We start from the raw sequence: 21,173 nt of genomic DNA, 5'->3' as shown, positions 1-21,173 counted from the left end.
CAGAAAAACCAATCGCAGAAGACGAATCATTGGTTGCGTTCAGCGGACGAAACTATTGGGCAACCCTAGCGGAAACGTTCGCTGGTGCATACGCTACAAACTCAACACGTTATGGAGCGGACAACACGTTTCGGAGAGCTTTTAATTTGTTCTAGGTAACATTAAGTTTCATAAAAATAATTTCGTTTGAATAAACTGAACAGAAACCAAATACGGCTTGCCAGCGAACGTTTAACACGTTCCCGATAGAGCAGTAGCACTAACCGCTACGTCCGCTGGAAGCGACCATTCTCCACCAAGACAATGAGAAATTCCATACATCAGTTCAAAGAAAAACGTTTTTGAACAGTGAAAACATCGAATTGATGGGTTATCTTTGTTTGGTACCCAATTATTTCATCTTATTCCCGTAGACAAAAATTTTCTACCGCTAACGTTAAGTAGCAGTAGCGCTCCGCTACGTCCGCTGAAAGCGACCATTCTCCACCAAGACAATGAGAAATTCCATACATCAGTTCAAACAAAAACGTTTTTGAACAGTCAAAACATCGAATTGATGGGTTATCTTTGTTTGGTACCCAATTATTTCATCTTATTCTCGTAGATCAAAAATTTTCTACCGCTAACGTTAAGTAGCAGTAGCGCTCCGCTACGTCCGCTGAAAGCGACCATTCTCCACCAAGACAATGAGAAATTCCATACATCAGTTCAAACAAAAACGTTTTTGAACAGTCAAAACATCGAATTGATGGGTTATCTTTGTTTGGTACCCAATTATTTCATCTTATTCCCGTAGACAAAAATTTTCTACCGCTAACGTTAAGTAGCAGTAGCGCTCCGCTACGTCCGCTGAAAGCGACCATTCTCCACCAAGACAATGAGAAATTCCATACATCAGTTCAAAGAAAAACGTTTTTGAACAGTGAAAACATCGAATTGATGGGTTATCTTTGTTTGGTACCCAATTATTTCATCTTATTCCCGTAGACAAAAATTTTCTACCGCTAACGTTAAGTAGCAGTAGCGCTCCGCTACGTTCGCTGAAAGCGACCATTCTCCACCAAGACAATGAGAAATTCCATACATCAGTTCAAACAAAAACGTTTTTGAACAGTGAAAACATCGAATTGATGGGTTATCTTTGTTTGGTACCCAATTATTTCATCTTATTCCCGTAGACAAAAATTTTCTACCGCTAACGTTAAGTAGCAGTAGCGCTCCGCTACGTTCGCTGAAAGCGACCATTCTCCACCAAGACAATGAGAAATTCCATACATCAGTTCAAAGAAAAACGTTTTTGAACAGTGAAAACATCGAATTGATGGGTTATCTTTGTTTGGTACCCAATCATTTCATCTTATTCCCGTAGACAAAAATTTTCTACTGCTAACGTTAAGTAGCAGTAGCGCTCCGCTACGTCCGCTGAAAGCGACCATTCTCCACCAAGACAATGAGAAATTCCATACATCAGTTCAAACAAAAACGTTTTTGAACAGTCAAAACATCGAATTGATGGGTTATCTTTGTTTGGTACCCAATTATTTCATCTTATTCTCGTAGATCAAAAATTTTCTACCGCTAACGTTAAGTAGCAGTAGCGCTCCGCTACGTCCGCTGAAAGCGACCATTCTCCACCAAGACAATGAGAAATTCCATACATCAGTTCAAAGAAAAACGTTTTTGAACAGTGAAAACATCGAATTGATGGGTTATCTTTGTTTGGTACCCAATTATTTCATCTTATTCCCGTAGACAAAAATTTTCTACCGCTAACGTTAAGTAGCAGTAGCGCTCCGCTACGTCCGCTGAAAGCGACCATTCTCCACCAAGACAATGAGAAATTCCATACATCAGTTCAAACAAAAACGTTTTTGAACAGTCAAAACATCGAATTGATGGGTTATCTTTGTTTGGTACCCAATTATTTCATCTTATTCTCGTAGATCAAAAATTTTCTACCGCTAACGTTAAGTAGCAATAGCGCTCCGCTACGTCCGCTGAAAGCGACCATTCTCCACCAAGACAATGAGAAATTCCATACATCAGTTCAAACAAAAACGTTTTTGAACAGTCAAAACATCGAATTGATGGGTTATCTTTGTTTGGTACCCAATTATTTCATCTTATTCTCGTAGATCAAAAATTTTCTACCGCTAACGTTAAGTAGCAATAGCGCTCCGCTACGTCCGCTGAAAGCGACCATTCTCCACCAAGACAATGAGAAATTCCATACATCAGTTCAAAGAAAAACGTTTTTGAACAGTGAAAACATCGAATTGATGGGTTATCTTTGTTTGGTACCCAATTATTTCATCTTATTCCCGTAGACAAAAATTTTCTACCGCTAACGTTAAGTAGCAGTAGCGCTCCGCTACGTCCGCTGAAAGCGACCATTCTCCACCAAGACAATGAGAAATTCCATACATCAGTTCAAACAAAAACGTTTTTGAACAGTCAAAACATCGAATTGATGGGTTATCTTTGTTTGGTACCCAATTATTTCATCTTATTCTCGTAGATCAAAAATTTTCTACCGCTAACGTTAAGTAGCAATAGCGCTCCGCTACGTCCGCTGAAAGCGACCATTCTCCACCAAGACAATGAGAAATTCCATACATCAGTTCAAAGAAAAACGTTTTTGAACAGTCAAAACATCGAATTGATGGGTTATCTTTGTTTGGTACCCAATTATTTCATCTTATTCTCGTAGATCAAAAATTTTCTACCGCTAACGTTAAGTAGCAGTAGCGCTCCGCTACGTCCGCTGAAAGCGACCATTCTCCACCAAGACAATGAGAAATTCCATACATCAGTTCAAATAAAAACGTTTTTGAATAGCCAAAACATCGAGAATTTGTTTGATACCCAATGATTTCATCTTATTCCCGTAGATCAAAAATTGGGCCTTTCTACACCTGAAGAAGAAGTTGATGCGCACAAATCACAAGTTTTGGAGGCATCTCAATCAATAATTGGTTCAATTTTCTTTTGAAAATATTCTGTTACTTGATCTTGATTTATCTCAAATTTTGAACTGTGAATTGATATTTTTCTTGTGAAAAAAAATGAAAAATAGAGTCAACACTGCAGCAATAAGGTTGAAAACACCCTATTCCATACAAAATTTGATGATGATCAAATTGATAGGTATTGGTGACGGACTACACCTGGATGATTCAACTTGTATTGGTTTCGAAATTTTTATAATTCTAGTTCAAGTATGGATGTACCTAGTATAATGAATTTTTGTTGGACGAATTCATATGATTTCACAATATTTTATTAACAGTGAAGTGAAATTAATATTATCTAATGGCCTAACCGAATAGAATCGTAAACAAAGCAGTAAAAACCGGATATTCTAAGAATAGATAGCAAACGACAAGGAAATTATCATCCAGATAAAACTTTTAGAAGTTCTAGAGAGTTTTATGCCTCCATAAACATGACTAAAACACTTCGTCAGTTGTCATAACATATTATTATACTCTCGTACTATTTCCAGAATGAATTCTTATTGTATATAGACAGCTATAGCTATATAAGTTTTGTTATTTATATTTCTAGCTGAACAATAAAATTAGTTTTATTATTTTTTTAAATATATCCCGTTAATCTTATATTAATCAATTGTCGAAGAACTTTTTCTATTTCGACTGAGGTAACTCCTGAATATATATTTGTTAGTTGAAATCATTAACGACGCACTTTGTTTTGATATGCGGGATAAAAAAATCATTGAATGCCAAATATGTGCTGTAGTGCAGGTGGCTAATCACCGCCCATGGGACGACAATGAGGAAAACAGTTTCTTAAAGTCTATTGTTATTAGAGACCAATTTTAAAATTATGTTGTTAACAATAACTGAATCAACTAATATCGAAGACACATTTTTTGCCAAAAGTCGATTTTATTCATCAATATAATCTTCAAGAGCAATACAATCATTTCAACGCTTCTCTAACTTTTCGATGCCGTGCTTATAGAAGGATTTGTCCTTTGCCTCGAAATAAGCTTCAGTTTCAGCAAATGCTTCTTCATTTGTGCTGAATTTCTGACCGTTTGACCTCACATCATAATTAATAGACGAATAATTTGCAAAATGAAATGTTCAGAATGATTTTTTCAATATGAAAATCAAAATTTTTTGGCTATAATCCAGAGAGTTTCATTTTACAGCCAATTGATGATCATTTGAAAAAATTTGGTTTATGTTAACACATCTCTCGGGAAGTCGTGTGACTGACAGTTTTTTTGGCTAAAAATCGATTTTATTCATCAATGCAATCTTCTTAAAGAGCAATACAATCATTCCAACACTTCTCTATAATCTCGATGTCGTGCTTGTAGAATTATTTGTCTTTTGCCTCAAAACAGGCTTCAGTTTCAGCTATTGCTTCATCATTTAAGCTGAATTAATTACTGGTGAGCATTTTTTTGACATCAGCGAATAGCCCGTAGACACTGGGGGCCAGATCTGGAGTATACGGTAGATAAGGAAGCAAGTGTATTAGGTTCAATTTAACCATCGTTGCCAACGATTTGTGAATCGATACATTGTCTTCAACATATAAGGCCGTTTTTCCTTGATTTTTCCAATCAAACGATCTCTATGCAGTATTCGCTCTTGATTGTCTCTCCCTTTTGGAGTTAGTCGATTAACAATATTCCATGCGCATCCCAAAATACTGAAGCTATAACCTTCCCAGCTGATTGTTGTGCCTTTAGACGCTTCGGACGTGATTCATCGGCTGCAGTTCACTCAGATGATGATCGTTTTGATTCCGGAGTGGAGTAATGGATCCATGTTTCATCAATTGTTACACATCGACGCGAAAAATCTTATTTATTACGTGTAAACATGGCCAAACATTGCTCTAAACCATCAACACGTTGATGATTTTGATCAACTGTGAGTAAACGCAGCTCATGGTCAAATGTTCAGGCCTTACTGTAAACACACTGCCTTCTGATATCTTTACGGTCTCAGCTATCTCAAGCAATTACGATTTACGATTGGATATAACCAATATGTGGACTTTTTTTATGTTTTCTGAAATAATCACCATCTACGTTGTCTGTACGACCACTTTTAAATTCAGCAAATCAATAAAAATGGTTTTTTTCGATGGAACAGAGTCCGGATAACACTTTTGAAGCCATTGCTGAGCTTGTACACTATTTTTGTTCATCAAGAAGCATTGATAAATTAACACACGAAGTTAGTGTTAGTCACTTCCAATTCTTATGTAGTTATACGTGGATGGAGGATTTGCTGATTTCAATATTTCACCAGCTTCCAGAGCTCTCCGAAGATGAGAATTGAACTTTCTATTTATCCATCAGATACTAATCAATCAATTCCTCGACGTTTCAACCAAAGAGAATTAAATGATCTCACCAGAGACCTCAACTTGTCAAAAGAAACTACTGAGTTACTAGCTTCCAGACTTAAGAAGAAAAATGTTCTGGTAAAAAGAAAATTAACATTATTTGGATCTATTGCCTCTTTTATTAAGAAAACAATATTCCTCATAGTTATTCGCGTGTCAAATTCAAAATCCGTGCCCGTAATTTTGTTGCTGGACTTATTCAGTATCTCAAAACCTTCCAGAGTCTAGAAAATCAAAACCGCCCAATTTTATTCAAGGTTTTCGAGAAAACAAGGTGAACAACGTCCACACTACATCATGTTCGCCTTTATTCTGTCTACCGCATTTATGAGGAAAACTAACGGATATTTTCATGTGTTCAAAAAAATTTTTTTCATTGAAAAAAATTATATACACTTAGTTTCCAATAAAAAGCTGAAGATGTCAAATTTTTTATCCCATATTTCTGAGGACGTTTCCAGCCAGGATGTAGCAAGTTAATTTAAAAAAGAAGAAATAAGATGAAGTTTAACTTTTTTTATTTGGACCCTTATATTATTATAGTCGTATGTTATTACCCATTATTTATTTCTTCGCCTATATTTGTATGGTTTTTTAGTTGGTGGAGGAGGTTTATATTCTAAGGCGGCTAAACCGAGAGCTACGATTTCTTCACTCTGTTTCTTAATATCTTTAGCTGTTGGCACAGTAGCATCGATAACATCCGCTTCAATAAGTGATTCTTCTTCATGTATAATATCGATTTGAATCGGCTTACTCCTATCGCGCATTAGTACTTCAAACAATTGGAAACCGTTGAAAATAAATTTTGTGTCTAAAATTTGTTCGGATTTATTAGCTAACTTCGCAAATTTACGCAGCAATTCTGGAATAATGTTCAAGATTTCAATCTCATCTTTTTCGGGTTTGAAGGGAGGTAAGCTCTTTCGTTGATAAATCGGAGTTATTTCCTCAACTTCCGTATTTAGTAATCGAGATAGTAACTGTAGATGTTTCAATGAAACTCTAATTTTCGCTAGAAGTTCGCATCTATCATCAATTCCAACTTGTATTTCCTTCGTATAACTCAACTCTTTCAGGATGTTATCTTTTAATTTCACTTTAAGGATATTGTATGAATCTGTTGTATCTAGAGTGGTGTTGCGAGTTTTAGAGTATACAACAGAAGCCAGTTTCGTTTTTCGTACTAATTCCTCTTTCGCCGATTTGCATTTTTCCATAAATCGCATGAGCCGTTCCTTTTGAGAAAATTGTTCTTTCAGTAAAGGATACATTTGATCGACAGAGTGAGCGGAAAATGAATTTTTTAATTTGTTTATTGTGATTTCAATACCATCAATTTCTTGTTTCAATATGTCGTAACTTCGTGAAGAATTTAATCTGATTTCGCCGGTGTTAACGTCGTTATCATCTCGTATTAGATGTTTTAAATTGTCCGCGAAATCCTGTACATTCTGTTGTACTATTTCAAGATCTTGTCTTCTTTCCCACATTTCGTTTCGCACTAATCTTTCCAAAAACATGAATTCGTTTCTTCTATTGGTCAAATATTCTATCGCTTCTTGACCAACTTTTGTTAGATTCAATAAACATTTTGCTTGATTTAGACCATCCTTTTCTAACGCTGATAATACGGCATCGAAATATATGGCGTCTTTTTTCATGAGGGCCACAATTTCTGTATAAGAATTTCTTATATATACGGCTGCTTCTATTTTTAAGAACGCGTCTTGCACTTTTCCGTTCAAAGTGTACGCTTTTCTTTCGCAAGGTAAAAGTTTGGCATTGTCTTTATACTTCAGTGCATCCTCATATTCAGCGCATTTTAATTTCAAATCTGTGAGTATATTAGATTTTAATTTTATTTTATAAGATAATAAATCTTTCAATTTTCGTTTGTTGAAATTTGCTTTATGAATCACATCTATTGCCTTTTGGGGTGGAGCTTCCTGAAATAAAATTTTCAATTCTCTATGATCTTGTAAGATATTCTGCAATTTTTGTTTATCTCCTTTTAATAAGTTATCTAAAGCCTTTCTGTTGATATCTATATTTCGTTGTAATTTCTTTAGTTCTCTAGCTTGCCGTCTTCTGGGTATATCATTTTCGCTTTTCAAAACATTCCTATCTTTTGTATATAAATTTATAAGGCCTTTGTATTGAGTTATTTGATCTTTAGTGGTCCATTTGGAGGAAGTCATACCATGAAGTTTGACCTTGTTGGCCGTTAACATATTCGATCTGTTCATATTGCCCCATCAATACCAAAAATTCCATCTACAAAAAAATATTATCATATAATTTAGCCCCACGGAAAATAAAGTTGACATTTATGTTCAACCGATCACTTTTGAAGTTGACATATCATTTTCTCTCTCGTTCGAGACACTTCATCTATACTGCGCATGCTTGAGGATGCACAGAACCGAGCTTAAAACTCGGAGGTCTTCCTTAGTCGCAACAGCTTCCACTTATAGAAACTGTTCATATGGAAATAATGTCTTCAGTTCATCATTTTCATTTTTAATCTTTTAAATGAGTTTGTGATTTTTCTTTTGTAAAAAATGCACTGTAGCAGCGATATCTTCTCACAGGAAGCATGTAACCAGCTCAGTTTTTTTGCATTTATTACTTGACATTGACAACTTGTAAAATTATGTAACGATCTTCTTCGTGGAGCGAATCAATAAACACTGTCTCTTACGTTTTTAATTTATTTAAGCACTATACACTACACTAACTTATAATAATTCACTTGTCACCATCACTTAACTAACTTTAATTTAATTTATTTAAATTCTTCGATTACTTTGTTGATTCGTTCTTTTCCCAACGACTATTTATTATAAACTGAACTAAACTGCGCTGCAGAAACTTATTTATTTACCACAAATGGAATTGTCCAAACATGAAGAAACAAATAAATAAATAGACCATTTTAGAAATTATCCTATAAAAACGGATATAAAAACAAACATTAAACGGATTGCGCGATTCTAGGGCGGATACACGTTCATAATAATTATATTGATTAATAAATTCCCTACAACACGAATATGACAATTTCTTTTTTTTTTCAATTGTTATGTCTCAAAAAAAGTTGTTAACGTCTAGTGAAATTTTGATACATATTGCAATGGGTCGAAACGTCAAATTTTTATGGAAAAACTTTTCATAAATTAATATTTTTGTTAATATTCACTGATTGCTAACGGTTGAAAATGCAACTAAACTTTAGACTATGGACCGTAGAATTGGATGTTCATATTTATATGGCAAATAGTCCATGATGTAAGGACTTTACGAGGATTGTACCAGAAGTACCTGGTCCAACAAAGAAAACACGAAAATTTTAGAAAAAAATGTATTTATTTTTCAACGTAATTTCCTTTTAGCTCCATACACTCATCCCAACGATTTTCAATATGTTCGATACCCTTTTTATAATAAAAATCGTCATGATCCTCAAAATAGACATCAACTGCCGACATAAACTTTTCATTGTTGGAAAATCTTTGACCACCGCTATGTTTTGTAGTTTGGAAACAGAAAATAAAGCGAGGGGGCTAAATCTGGTGATTAGGGTGCATGACATAACAATTCAAACTTCAATTCATTAATTTTGGCCATGGCAATAACGGATGCGTGAGCTGGTGCATTATATTGATAAAACAACAATTTCGTCTTAGCCAAATGCGGCCGTTTTTGCTTGATTTCTTCGCTCAAACGTCGCAATTAGTTCGCATTATGTACACCTACGATAGTTTCTCCATTTTCAAGATAGTCAATGAAAATTATCCCAAGGGCATCCCAAAAAACCGACGCCATGACCTTTCCTACAGATGGAACGGAATTTGCCTTCTTTGAAGACGGTTCTTCCTTTTCAGTCCATTATTTTGTTTGTTCTTTTGTTTCTGGTGTGAAGTGATGGACCCATGTCCACATGGTTGTGAAACTGCGCAAAAACTCGGCTATATTTCTGTGAAGCATTTTCAAACACTCGATGGAAGCATCTTCATGACGCTGTTTTTGATCCATTGTGAGCAAACGCGCACCCATTTTGCGCATAGCTTTTCATGTCTAAATTTTCTGTGAATATGTGATGTACCGCACTTTTTGAAATGCCCACTGTGTTTGCTAACTCGCGCACCTTCAGTCGATCCACATTGTCCACATTGTGGATTTTCTTCAATATTTCTCGTCACTTCATTTGGTAAACCACTGCGATACCTTTTAAGAAATTTATTTTTGAACGCCATTTTGTATTGTATCAAGCATGGCGTGTCCAATGTTACCATTAATCATTTAAGGGTCGAATTATGTTTCAATGAAATTTCTTAAAAAATATTATTGTGGTTACGATGTCATACTTTAATCAAATTCGACTAACTGGCATTTTTTTAAGCACTGTTATACCCAAAATTTTTATAGAGTTTGTGACACAATAGCGTGGCATTTCAGCCATCGTTTATACGCCTCACTGTCGAGAAAGTTAGGTTAAGTTAGGTTAGGTTATGATGAGGTTGGATTAGGTTATGTCGGGTTGAGTTAGGTTATGTCGGGTTGAGTTAGGTTATGTTATATTGGGTTTGGTTAGGTTGGGTTCGATTGAGCTAGGTTAGGTTATTGTAATTTTTTATTCCATTTAAAATCTATTACCTAAAGAATGGCTCCCTTAATGGAGAGGGTGTTTATTTTGTCGTATCTTGATTTATTATTTATTTTACGCGGAAATCTCATTTCTGTACTTCGTATTTGTTTTTGTATTTCCTTTTTGGTTAGAAACTGTGTCCTAATTGCATCGAAGAATTTCTCTTTTTCCATTCTTCCATATCTCGTTTGTGCTAAGGTATTTGAAGCTTTTAACCTGCTGCATATTTGACTCTTCCAACTTTATCTTATCATCGAGTTTTTCGTTCGTTTCTTTCCATATTCATTATCTGTAACCTGTCAGTGTATGTGAATCAGTGAATCATAAACGTCATATGGAATTGACAATGGCAGCGCCATCTGCGTTCCAGTCACGCGACTTATTAAGCGATACAGTAGTAGAAATCGGGAATATGAGCGAATTACTTAATTTAGATCCTGTATACGACGGGGTACCGTTTCTTTACCCTAGCTGTTTAAAATATAAAGATGAGGAAACGATAATAAAAAAGAAGAATCAGTGACATCCGATTAACATCGATGTTGTGATATTTACTTGATTGAAAAAAAGAAAAATATACGTCAGTGTCAATGTAGACAAAAGTAGAAAATTAATTTTTCACGATTTTTTTTTACTTTTTTTTTCATATCTTTTTTTTAATATAATTCAATATGAATAAAACAAATATGCTAGCAGCCCACAAGGTGAAACTTCACGGAATAACTTCCAGCAAGTGGACCACGAAAGACCAAATCGTACAATACAAAGGTCTCATTAGTCTGTACACAAGAGATAAGAAGATTCTCGAAATGGATAATATTTTAGCACGAAAAAGACAAAGTAAAGGATTGAAACAGATACAACGAAACATAGAAGCCTCAAGGAAAGAATTGGATAATGCTATTAAAGGTGATAAACAGAAGCTTCGAAATACCCTAGCCGTTAATAAAGAACTACAACTCAGATTCCAAAATTCACCTCCACAGAAAGTCATAGATATTCTAAACCAAGTCAATTTCACCAAACGTAAAGCAAGAGATATATCAAGGTACAAAATGAAGATAAAATCTGAAATACTTACAGACTTGAATCTTAAATACAGTGAATACGAGGATCAAATTAAATACGAAGGTGTTGAATCATTATTACCTTGCGAGAAAACGGCTTATCTTATAACCGGGAAAGTTCAAGACGCGATGTTAAGAAAAGAAGCCGCCATTTATATAAGAAATTCTTACAAAGAAATAATTGCTATTATGCGAAAAGATTCCATTTATTTTGATGCCCTATTAGATACGTTGAAATACGATGGTTTGAAACAAGGAAATTGCATGTTAAGTGCTACAAAATTAGGGCAACAGGCAACGGAATATTTAGAAGATAGAAAAGAAGAATATAAATTTCTCGAAAGAATAGTAAGAACAGAAATGTTGAAACGAAAAAACGATCTTGCTCTAGTACAACAAAACGTCCAAAATTTCACGGAAAATTTGAAAAACCTAATGAGAACAGATAGCGATATTAATTTAGGAAGAATAAATATAGATGAATCCCCAAGTTACACTCTATTGAAAGAGGAAATTTCAACAATTGAAGGTACTATGAAAATGTTAATGGAATCGTTCATCACGTCTTCTGTAGATCAACTCTACCCATTGTTAATTGGACAGTTGCATCAAAAGAACACTCTATTGAAATGGAAAGAGAAAAACGAGAATATAAAAGAAGATTTGTTATTCAAAAATAAAACGGCAACGACTATGTACAATAAAATGATGAGTACAACGCTCGATACAACTGCTTCATATAATGAAAAGAAAATAGAATTTGGAAATAAAATTGCCAATAAGGTAGCTGAGAGAAAGAAGCTGCAACTTCTAATAAACGATAGATATCAGCTCATGGCTAAGATAAGATTATCCCTGAAGCACCTCCAATTAGTATCAAGCCTGTTACAATCAGATGCACGTAAGAAAATTTCTTTTTCCAAATATGATGATGACATGCAACTTGCAATACCCGGAGACGACGAAGTCGATCACATCAAAATAATTCCAGATTTACTAAGTAAATTTGCTAAATTAGCCCACGAATCGAAGGATCTTTTAAGTGATACGGATACGGAAAAAGGATACAAACAATTCGAAATGTATATGAGGAATTTAAGCAAACCGATAGAGGTTAACGTTACACCTAGCGAAGAATCACTGATCGATACAGTGTTTATAGATAATACTGTACCGACATTCGATGATATAAAGAAACGAAGTGCAGAAATCGTTGCTCTCGGCATAGCTGCATTGGAATATAAACCTCCGATACCCCCTAAGAAGAAAAAATACAAATTCAAATAATATCATTTCTTGGTGCTGGAGGATTAGCATTATCATTATTTGATAAGAAAAACGCGAGGCTTAATATGTCGAACATATTTGTTAAGTATATTGAAAATTAAAGCAGCTACAACTTTTATTTTCTTGTATACACCAGTCTTGTCTAGCATATGTTGATTAAACTATGAAAAAAAAAACACTTTGAACAATTGATTTATCGTGTACCCCAGACTATTTATCAGTCTTTGGTTAACGATTGCCTCGCACTCATTCAGCAGTTTCCTTACAGAAAGGAAAAGAGATGTCGAAAGTTTCTCCGATGTTCTTCAGATGGTAGTTCTCCAGATAGTATCCAATAAACATTTCAAAAAAGGGCCTTTTAAGACCAGTTGGTGGAATAGGAGAGAAAACTTTTCGATTATTTCACACCTGGGATCTTATTCCATGTTTCTGATTTCTTCTCGTTTCCTCACTTCTTTATAACCATGACTTTTTGGAATACCTATGTCAAGGTTGTGGTCCTATGAAAGGAATTGTCTCGCCTTTTTTCGCCAAGTCCATCCCTCCAAAAATATTTTGTAGAAGGATAAGAGTTTCAGTACATCAGGTACCCTGAGTACCTTGAGGCGCAACTTTAGTGGTATAAAATGTTTATACACACTCGTACAATTCAGCCCTCCGCACGTGCTCACCTTGGCATTGGGTCATCCATTTAATCAATCAGATATAATCCACATTCACAAACAAACGAGCCCAAAATCGATGGGGTTGTGTCATTCAATTGATTAGGAGATCCTATGGCCTTCATTCCCTTCGTCAGCTCTTGATTACCATTTAGTAACAAAGTACTCGTAAAGACAAAGCTAATGATATCAAAATCGATAGGGTTATGTCGTGTGAAATTGAATAAGGAGTTCCTATGGCCTTCATCCCCATCGTTAGACCTTGGTTACCATATAGTAACAAAGTACTCCTAAAAACGAAGCAAATCGATGGGATTGCGCCGTTCAATTAATTACGGAGTTCCTATGGCCATCTTCCCCATCATAAGGCTCGGAGACCGGGGGGTAGATCAAATTCCATTTGCAAGATTGCACACTTTTTAGAAAGTTTTAAAAACATCTTTTACCCCTTATCTCAGACTCCTACAACATTTTCTGAAACATTCTATCCACATTTCCGTATGTTGTTAATTTTTGTCCACACTTTTTTTATGAGAAGAAATTTTCAGCATAGAAGACTCAATTTTCAAATGTACTAAGATGATGTTACAAGTTGCGTCGCAAGCTCCGGTGGAGTTGGAGCTACAAGATGAATTTCTACAATTAATTGATGATTTCGTCATAACTCTATAAAACTATCATCAAACATATATTTGATACGGAAATCAAATATTAATACCGAAGCTCGATTTTCAGAAGAACTAAAATATACATACACATGTTCCGGAGCACATACTGTAACTGGGAGGTTTAGTGACAGCATCCACTAAAGGGGTAGTTGGAGTTTTCGAGGACGTAGTCGCTGTATCTAATAAAGGAGGCTGATCACCATCGCCGACATGTTGTTGTGATCCTGGACAACATAACCAAGATCTTCTTGGCAAATCTCCAGTGTACGGTTCATCGTAAGTGCGTTCCTCCACGAATCGATCACTCTTGCTGATGGTGTACAAGTGACCGAAACTCAGATCTCTACAATAAAATTTCAATTCAAAAAAACTTATTCATATGTCGAATTATGAACTATGAGGGTTGCTACCTAAGTTTAAGTTTTGAGATAGACAAAAGAAAACAAATGTTTATAATTGGATACGACTTCATTATTTTTCAAATAATTTCCATTAAGATCAATACACTCTGCATGCTTTTGAACCAATTGTCGCAGCAAATTTTACATTCCGATTGATCTACGTTCAAAACGCATCAACCGCTTCTTCAGATGCCAAAAAACGTTGAATTTATTCTTAAAGAAGAAATAATTGGGTGCCAAACAAAAGACTTTATGGCGGATAACCCCCCGATTTGATGTTTTGACTGTTTTTGTCCCGACTGATGTGTGAGACCTCGCATTGTTGTTAGGAAGAACAGACGACCGTTTGCTTCGAAGTGCTTCGTGCGCGAACAACTTTTGTTGGATTTGGAGGACCCATTCTGTCGATTGTCGATAGTTTGGGGTTCACATGTATAGATCCATGATTCGTCGCCTGTCACGATCTTATAGATCGCTTTTTTGAGCGATTGTCAGACTATGTGGTGTTCAACGCGAACAAATCTTTTGACAGTAAAGTTTTCATGCTAGCTAGCGAATGGAGCTAATGCCCAATCTCACGGTATGTTACTTGACGAACTTGCAAAATCGGTTAACGCACAACATCGATGTTTTCCGATTTTGGACGACCTTTCACGAAATTCATCCTTTAGAGAAGTGTGACCACGGCGGCTTGAGATGGCGCCGCTGTTAGTTTAATCCAGATCTAAAGTCGTAGAAAATCATTGCGCAAAAATTTTCTCTTTTTTGACCGTAATGAATGTTTTAAATTTCTGTAAACAACTCAGCACTCGTTGAAATTTATTGTCCGATATGACGTATTAATATGTTGCCATATCTCAAAACTTAAGTAGCAATCCTCGTACACGATCTATCTGGTTCCTTCTGGTACAAAAAACCTGATCGCAATAAATCAATCTATTTAAAGTTTCATGGCGATAAAATTATTTTTTTTTTTTATGAAAACACTAAATTGTATTTTTCTTAGTAGAAACTTGAAGCTAATGGTATTAGCTTCAAAATATTGTAATGTTTCTTGCTCTCACAGTCCAACAATATGTGATGATCGGTAACCACCCTTTTTACGCTTGTTTACTGTAGTGCTAATTGCTCACCCTTATAAAAGGTTATCTACCTGACCCACAACTATCAGTTAGCCATAAAACAACAACAAACAAGAAGAAAGAAGTCATAAAGCTGCTGAAGCGGTCACTCTATCGTGACAGATCCAGAGTCACCGAGAATTGGCCAGTGCGAAGTCTGTTATTTCCAGAGTTTACCGTCGTTTCCAAGGTAACTTTCATGGAAGACGCAGTACTGGAAGAAAAAGATGATCAAGCCCAACAAGAGTTCAGAGAAATGCGAAGAGTGACTGTGAGTGGGTGGACAAGCAGAAGAAAACTTAAGACAGCTAATCTCGAGCTAAAACGCCAGCTGCTGGCAATAAATTAGCCCCGGCTCACCGAGCACCTCTTTGAGATGTTAAATCAGAAAAAGAATGGAAGCTACAGATAGAGTCTCTTGACTGGGAATCGATTTTTTTTACTAAATATAATAAAATTTACAAACCTTCCAAAATGTCCCCCGACGCAACACTTCGCATGATCTGCACCAACATCAAAATTACAATTTTTAAAGCTTAGCTCGTAGTCTGTGAGAAAATTTGGTTTTCCATCGGGTAGAACTTTTCCGAACAAAAAATTCGGATGCATATGGGCGACGTCTGTCGACGAAACAACATCTTGGGCGGAACTAAGTTTCGGCCCAGAATCTGGTGTTTTCAGATGGGTTTTTTCTGGACTAGGCGTTCCGGTACAGGTATCTACTGGATTAAAGATGTACGTTGTGAGACAACTCTTATCGCCTCCCCCGCCCCCCTCGCCACACCCGTTTTCTAGTGCTAAATCTGCCCCCGCCAGTATGATTGTTATTCTCTTGAGGCTACACTTCTATTAATCTCATAGCGGTAGATACCTACAAGTTTATAACCAGATATGTTTCATTTGAATACACCATAATCGTCAATTTTGCGAAATTGCACCACTGCAAAAACCTATAGCTAAATTTTACATAGATTTTTAGATTTCAGGGAATCCGTTATCCATTTTAAGGGTATGAAAGTTCGATACATTTCACGATCTAGATCCACTTTGTAACTTAAAACTGATGGTTAAGCTAAGATTGGATATATGGTCATCCGTTGGATGGGGCATATAACCAGAATAAGAGGTTTCTTATTGGGAAAGTGGCAATGAAACACCAAAATATTTCTTATATTGTATTTAACCATAATTTCAGTTCCAGACGATGAATACATAAGTATTCTAAAGCTAAGAAGATACATTAAAGTTAGTCCATTTTGGTGTTTCATTGCCACGTTCCCAATAAGAAAACGATAATAATATAGCTGGCAAAGACTTCGTTACGGTATATATAAATGTTCTCGATTTTAGGTCTCTTCTGTTTCAAAATTAGTTTTTTTAATAATTTTTGTGAGATAAAATTTGACGTTTCGACTTTTCTTTAAGTCTTTATTGACGTCAATTTGAATTATGAATTTTGAAACCTATGAATTTTTGACAAGAATACGAATCAAAACTACGGAAAATCTCAATTAATTTTTTCCCAGACATAAGTAGTCGATAGCTCGTAAAATATATTAAAGTTAGTCCACTTTGGTGTTTCATTGCCCCGTTCCCAGTAAGAAAACGCTAATAATTTAACTCGCAAAGACTTCGTTACGGTATATATAAATGTTCTCGATTTTAGGTCTCTTCTGTTTCAAAATTAGTTTTTTTAATAATTTTTGTGAGATAAAATTTGACGTTTCGACTTTTCTTAAAGTCTTTATTGACGTCAATTTGAATTATGAATTTTGAAACCTATGAATTTTTGACAAGAATACGAATCAAAACTACGGAAAATCTCAATTAATTTTTTCCCAGACATAAGTATTCGAAAGCTCGTAAAATATATTAAAGTTAGTCCACTTTGGTGTTTCATTGCCACGTTCCCAGTAAGAAAACGCTAATAATATAGCTCGCAAAGACTTCGTTACGGTATATATAAATGTTCTCGATTTTAGGTCTCTTCTGTTACAAAATTAGTTTTTTTAATAATTTTTGTGAGATAAAATTTGACGTTTCGACTTTTCTTTAAGTCTTTATTGACGTCAATTTGAATTATGAATTTTGAAACCTATGAATTTTTGACAAGAATACGAATCGAAACTACCGGAAATCTCAATTAATTTTTTCCCAGACATAAGTAGTCGATAGCTCGTAAAATATATTAAAGTTAGTCCACTTTGGTGTTTCATTGCCACGTTCCCAGTAAGAAAACGCTAATAATATAGCTCGCAAAGACTTCGTTATGGTATATATAAATGTTCTCGATTTTAGGTCTCTTCTGTTTCAAAATTAGTTTTTTTAATAATTTTTGTGAGATAAAATTTGACGTTTCGACTTTTCTTTAAGTCTTTATTGACGTCAATTTGAATTATGAATTTTGAAACCTATGAATTTTTGACAAGAATACGAATCGAAACTACCGGAAATCTCAATTAATTTTTTCCCAGACATAAGTAGTCGATAGCTCGTAAAATATATTAAAGTTAGTCCACTTTGGTGTTTCATTGCCACGTTCCCAGTAAGAAAACGCTAATAATATAGCTCGCAAAGACTTCGTTATGGTATATATAAATGTTCTCGATTTTAGGTCTCTTCTGTTTCAAAATTAGTTTTTTTAATAATTTTTGTGAGATAAAATTTGACGTTTCGACTTTTCTTTAAGTCTTTATTGACGTCAATTTGAATTATGAATTTTGAAACCTATGAATTTTTGACAAGAATACGAATCGAAACTACCGGAAATCTCAATTAATTTTTTCCCAGACATAAGTAGTCGATAGCTCGTAAAATATATTAAAGTTAGTCCACTTTGGTGTTTCATTGCCACGTTCCCAGTAAGAAAACGCTAATAATATAGCTCGCAAAGACTTCGTTACGGTATATATAAATGTTCTCGATTTTAGGTCTCTTCTGTTTCAAAATTAGTTTTTTTAATAATTTTTGTGAGATAAAATTTGACGTTTCGACTTTTCTTTAAGTCTTTATTGACGTCAATTTGAATTATGAATTTTGAAACCTATGAATTTTTGACAAGAATACGAATCGAAACTACCGGAAATCTCAATTAATTTTTTCCCAGACATAAGTAGTCGATAGCTCGTAAAATATATTAAAGTTAGTCCACTTTGGTGTTTCATTGCCACGTTCCCAGTAAGAAAACGCTAATAATATAGCTCGCAAAGACTTCGTTATGGTATATATAAATGTTCTCGATTTTAGGTCTCTTCTGTTTCAAAATTAGTTTTTTTAATAATTTTTGTGAGATAAAATTTGACGTTTCGACTTTTCTTTAAGTCTTTATTGACGTCAATTTGAATTATGAATTTTGAAACCTATGAATTTTTGACAAGAATACGAATCGAAACTACCGGAAATCTCAATTAATTTTTTCCCAGACATAAGTAGTCGATAGCTCGTAAAATATATTAAAGTTAGTCCACTTTGGTGTTTCATTGCCACGTTCCCAGTAAGAAAACGCTAATAATATAGCTCGCAAAGACTTCGTTATGGTATATATAAATGTTCTCGATTTTAGGTCTCTTCTGTTTCAAAATTAGTTTTTTTAATAATTTTTGTGAGATAAAATTTGACGTTACGACTTTTCTTTAAGTCTTTATTGACGTCAATTTGAATTATGAATTTTGAAACCTATGAATTTTTGACAAGAATACGAATCAAAACTACGGAAAATCTCAATTAATTTTTTCCCAGACATAAGTATTCGAAAGCTCGTAAAATATATTAAAGTTAGTCCACTTTGGTGTTTTATTGCCACGTTCCCAGTAAGTAACCACCGCTCTTTTATATATATATATATATATATATATATATATATATATATATATATATATATATACGTTTTTCTACTAGTACTATATAAATAAAAAAAATCAAAAATCAAAATTAATGAATATTTATAAATATTCAACAACCTACATTTCAAAACTACCGTTAGATTACCTCATTCTTAATCTTGTAGTAGTTAAACAGATTATTTGTTTATACCTGCTTATTAGTGTCAATTTTCAAGTCACGTGCTTGTTTGAATTGTTACTAATAGATGAATATACAAGGCGAATCACCTGTATTAAAACGACCTTTAGTGTTATAAATATTTTTTCTCAATTATCTGTAAGTATAACAGTATTAGTTTAAGTTAAATTATAAAGACATTTCAATAAATTTTTGTGGACCTGTGAATTCGCAAAATAATTAATTAGATCGTCGTATGAAATCTTCCTAATTTTACCCCCATATAATATTGAAAAAATACCTGTGGTTAGTCATTTGCGAGTGCACGAAAATGACAGAAGTTTCAAGCTCCACTGAAAATTTTATAAAAATAATAAGAGCGCAATTTTAGTCACCACCTTTTAAGGGTGATATCTCTGAAAGGGATGAGCTGAGAAAATTGTGTTATCTCAATTTCATACAAGCAATCACCTCCCGAATTTAGAAATACATCCCTGTATATAAGCATAACAGAAATTGATAAGTTTTTTGCTAAATTCATGGGAAATTAATCCGCCTCATATTTTCTTTATTATTTTTTCTCATAATGTAAATAATCAATGAAAGACGTTTGGAAGATATAGAAAGCAGATGCTTGTTAATACGTAAACACATAACTGTGACATCGTAGGAACCATTCGTTTTAAATGAAATATTAGCTTAATTTTTTGATGAACGTTTTACAAAAAGATTTCACGACATGTGTGCCGTATCATTTGTGACATCAGAGTTTAAATCTAATAATACCCAAGAAAATAATCTCTCTATTTTTCGAAGAATAATGGTCTGTAGAAATTCGTGGATTAAATGTAAAGAATAGAATGAGAAGTCTGCTCAAATAGAATCGTTTAGCGAGGGAAAAAAATCTTTATATTTATTATTTATCTGAGAATTTCGACATTTTTGTATCTGAAAGCAATTTTATGTTATCAAAATGTTATTCCACGAGCGTATAATCGTCTAAATTATTTTTTATTCTCTTATAGAAAGTAGATTCCGGCAAATCATACATTATTTTATACTGCGACTTCTCATTAATTTGTAGTTTATCAGGCAGTGCCACTTACAAAATCAGGTATTTGTCAAGATATTTGAAAAGTTTGACCAATTTGGAAATTCCAATAACGCACCACCCCTATTTCTGAAAATATTTTTTTGTTTAATAAATTTAAATTAATATTACTATTATTTAACTTCTTTTCAATCATTTTGACGCAATAATGTTTAGTAATTTTGAGTGATTTTTAATGAATAAAAAAATAAAAACATTGTAATAAAACCAAATTTTCTTAGAAATAAAACTTGCATTCCCAACAATGGTGTTATTATATTTTTAAAAAGCGTGTATATCCGCCTCTTGATGTAATTGTTGCTAACATTCTCCTGGGCATGCTTTCAATTAGGTGCCTCCTATCACCTCTTGAGGTATAATCTCCCATTCCTCTAAAGCCGCGTCCCCACTGGACAAACATTGTTTGCCAAACATTTGTGGAAAATTCCTACTTCGTTTAGGTAATTCAGAACATCTGCCGCAACGTGTGGTCTAGTATCATCATGCAACGAAAATCATTACCAATAAATGGCCCAAACGGATTTTCAAGAATGTCAGTTATGTATCTTGCTGCGTTAAGAGCAGGTCTAGAGAGAGACACTAATTCTGTGCGGGCATCAAAACAAATTTCTTCCCAAAACATGATAGACCCTCCTTGGAACGGCTTCCTGGGAATGATAAAAGACTGCGCAAATTTTTCACCTCGCCGTCGTCGAATTTGATTACGTCCATCTGGACTTCTTAGGCTGATTCTTGTCTTATCAGTAAATAAAACTTGGCACAAATTTTCTAAATCCAATCTAAATGTTGCCTTGCAAATTTTAATCTAGCGA

At 34.4% G+C, this 21,173-nt stretch overlaps 3 protein-coding genes across 4 annotated transcripts in view; 1 reads left to right on the top strand and 2 right to left on the bottom strand.

Moving 5' to 3' along the window:
- Positions 1-21,173, bottom strand: part of LOC130901087 (colorectal mutant cancer protein) — an 86,244-nt gene that overhangs the window by 33,806 nt on the left and 31,265 nt on the right. The window contains exons 2-3 of one of the 2 annotated variants that reach the window (XM_057812178.1): positions 15,718-16,122; positions 13,817-14,072 (exon numbers count right to left, since the gene is read on the bottom strand). The exons of the other annotated variant lie outside the window; for it this stretch is intronic. Of the exons in view, the coding sequence (XP_057668161.1) occupies positions 13,817-14,072; positions 15,718-15,860 (399 nt within the window). The 5' untranslated portion in view covers positions 15,861-16,122. The remainder of the gene's footprint in view (positions 1-13,816; positions 14,073-15,717; positions 16,123-21,173) is intronic. 2 annotated transcript variants of the gene reach the window in all.
- On the bottom strand, positions 5,896-7,727 carry LOC130901088 (uncharacterized). The gene has a single exon (XM_057812181.1). The coding sequence runs from the start codon at positions 7,641-7,643 to the stop codon at positions 5,955-5,957; it is 1,689 nt and encodes a 562-aa protein (XP_057668164.1). The 5' UTR covers positions 7,644-7,727; the 3' UTR covers positions 5,896-5,954.
- LOC130901089 (uncharacterized) lies at positions 10,576-12,591 on the top strand. The gene has a single exon (XM_057812182.1). The coding sequence runs from the start codon at positions 10,717-10,719 to the stop codon at positions 12,397-12,399; it is 1,683 nt and encodes a 560-aa protein (XP_057668165.1). The 5' UTR covers positions 10,576-10,716; the 3' UTR covers positions 12,400-12,591.

The sequence above is a fragment of the Diorhabda carinulata genome, chromosome X, assembly GCF_026250575.1.
Source record: "Diorhabda carinulata isolate Delta chromosome X, icDioCari1.1, whole genome shotgun sequence".
Taxonomy (NCBI): Eukaryota; Metazoa; Arthropoda; class Insecta; order Coleoptera; family Chrysomelidae; genus Diorhabda; species Diorhabda carinulata.
This window is presented reverse-complemented; position numbering and strand designations above follow the sequence as displayed.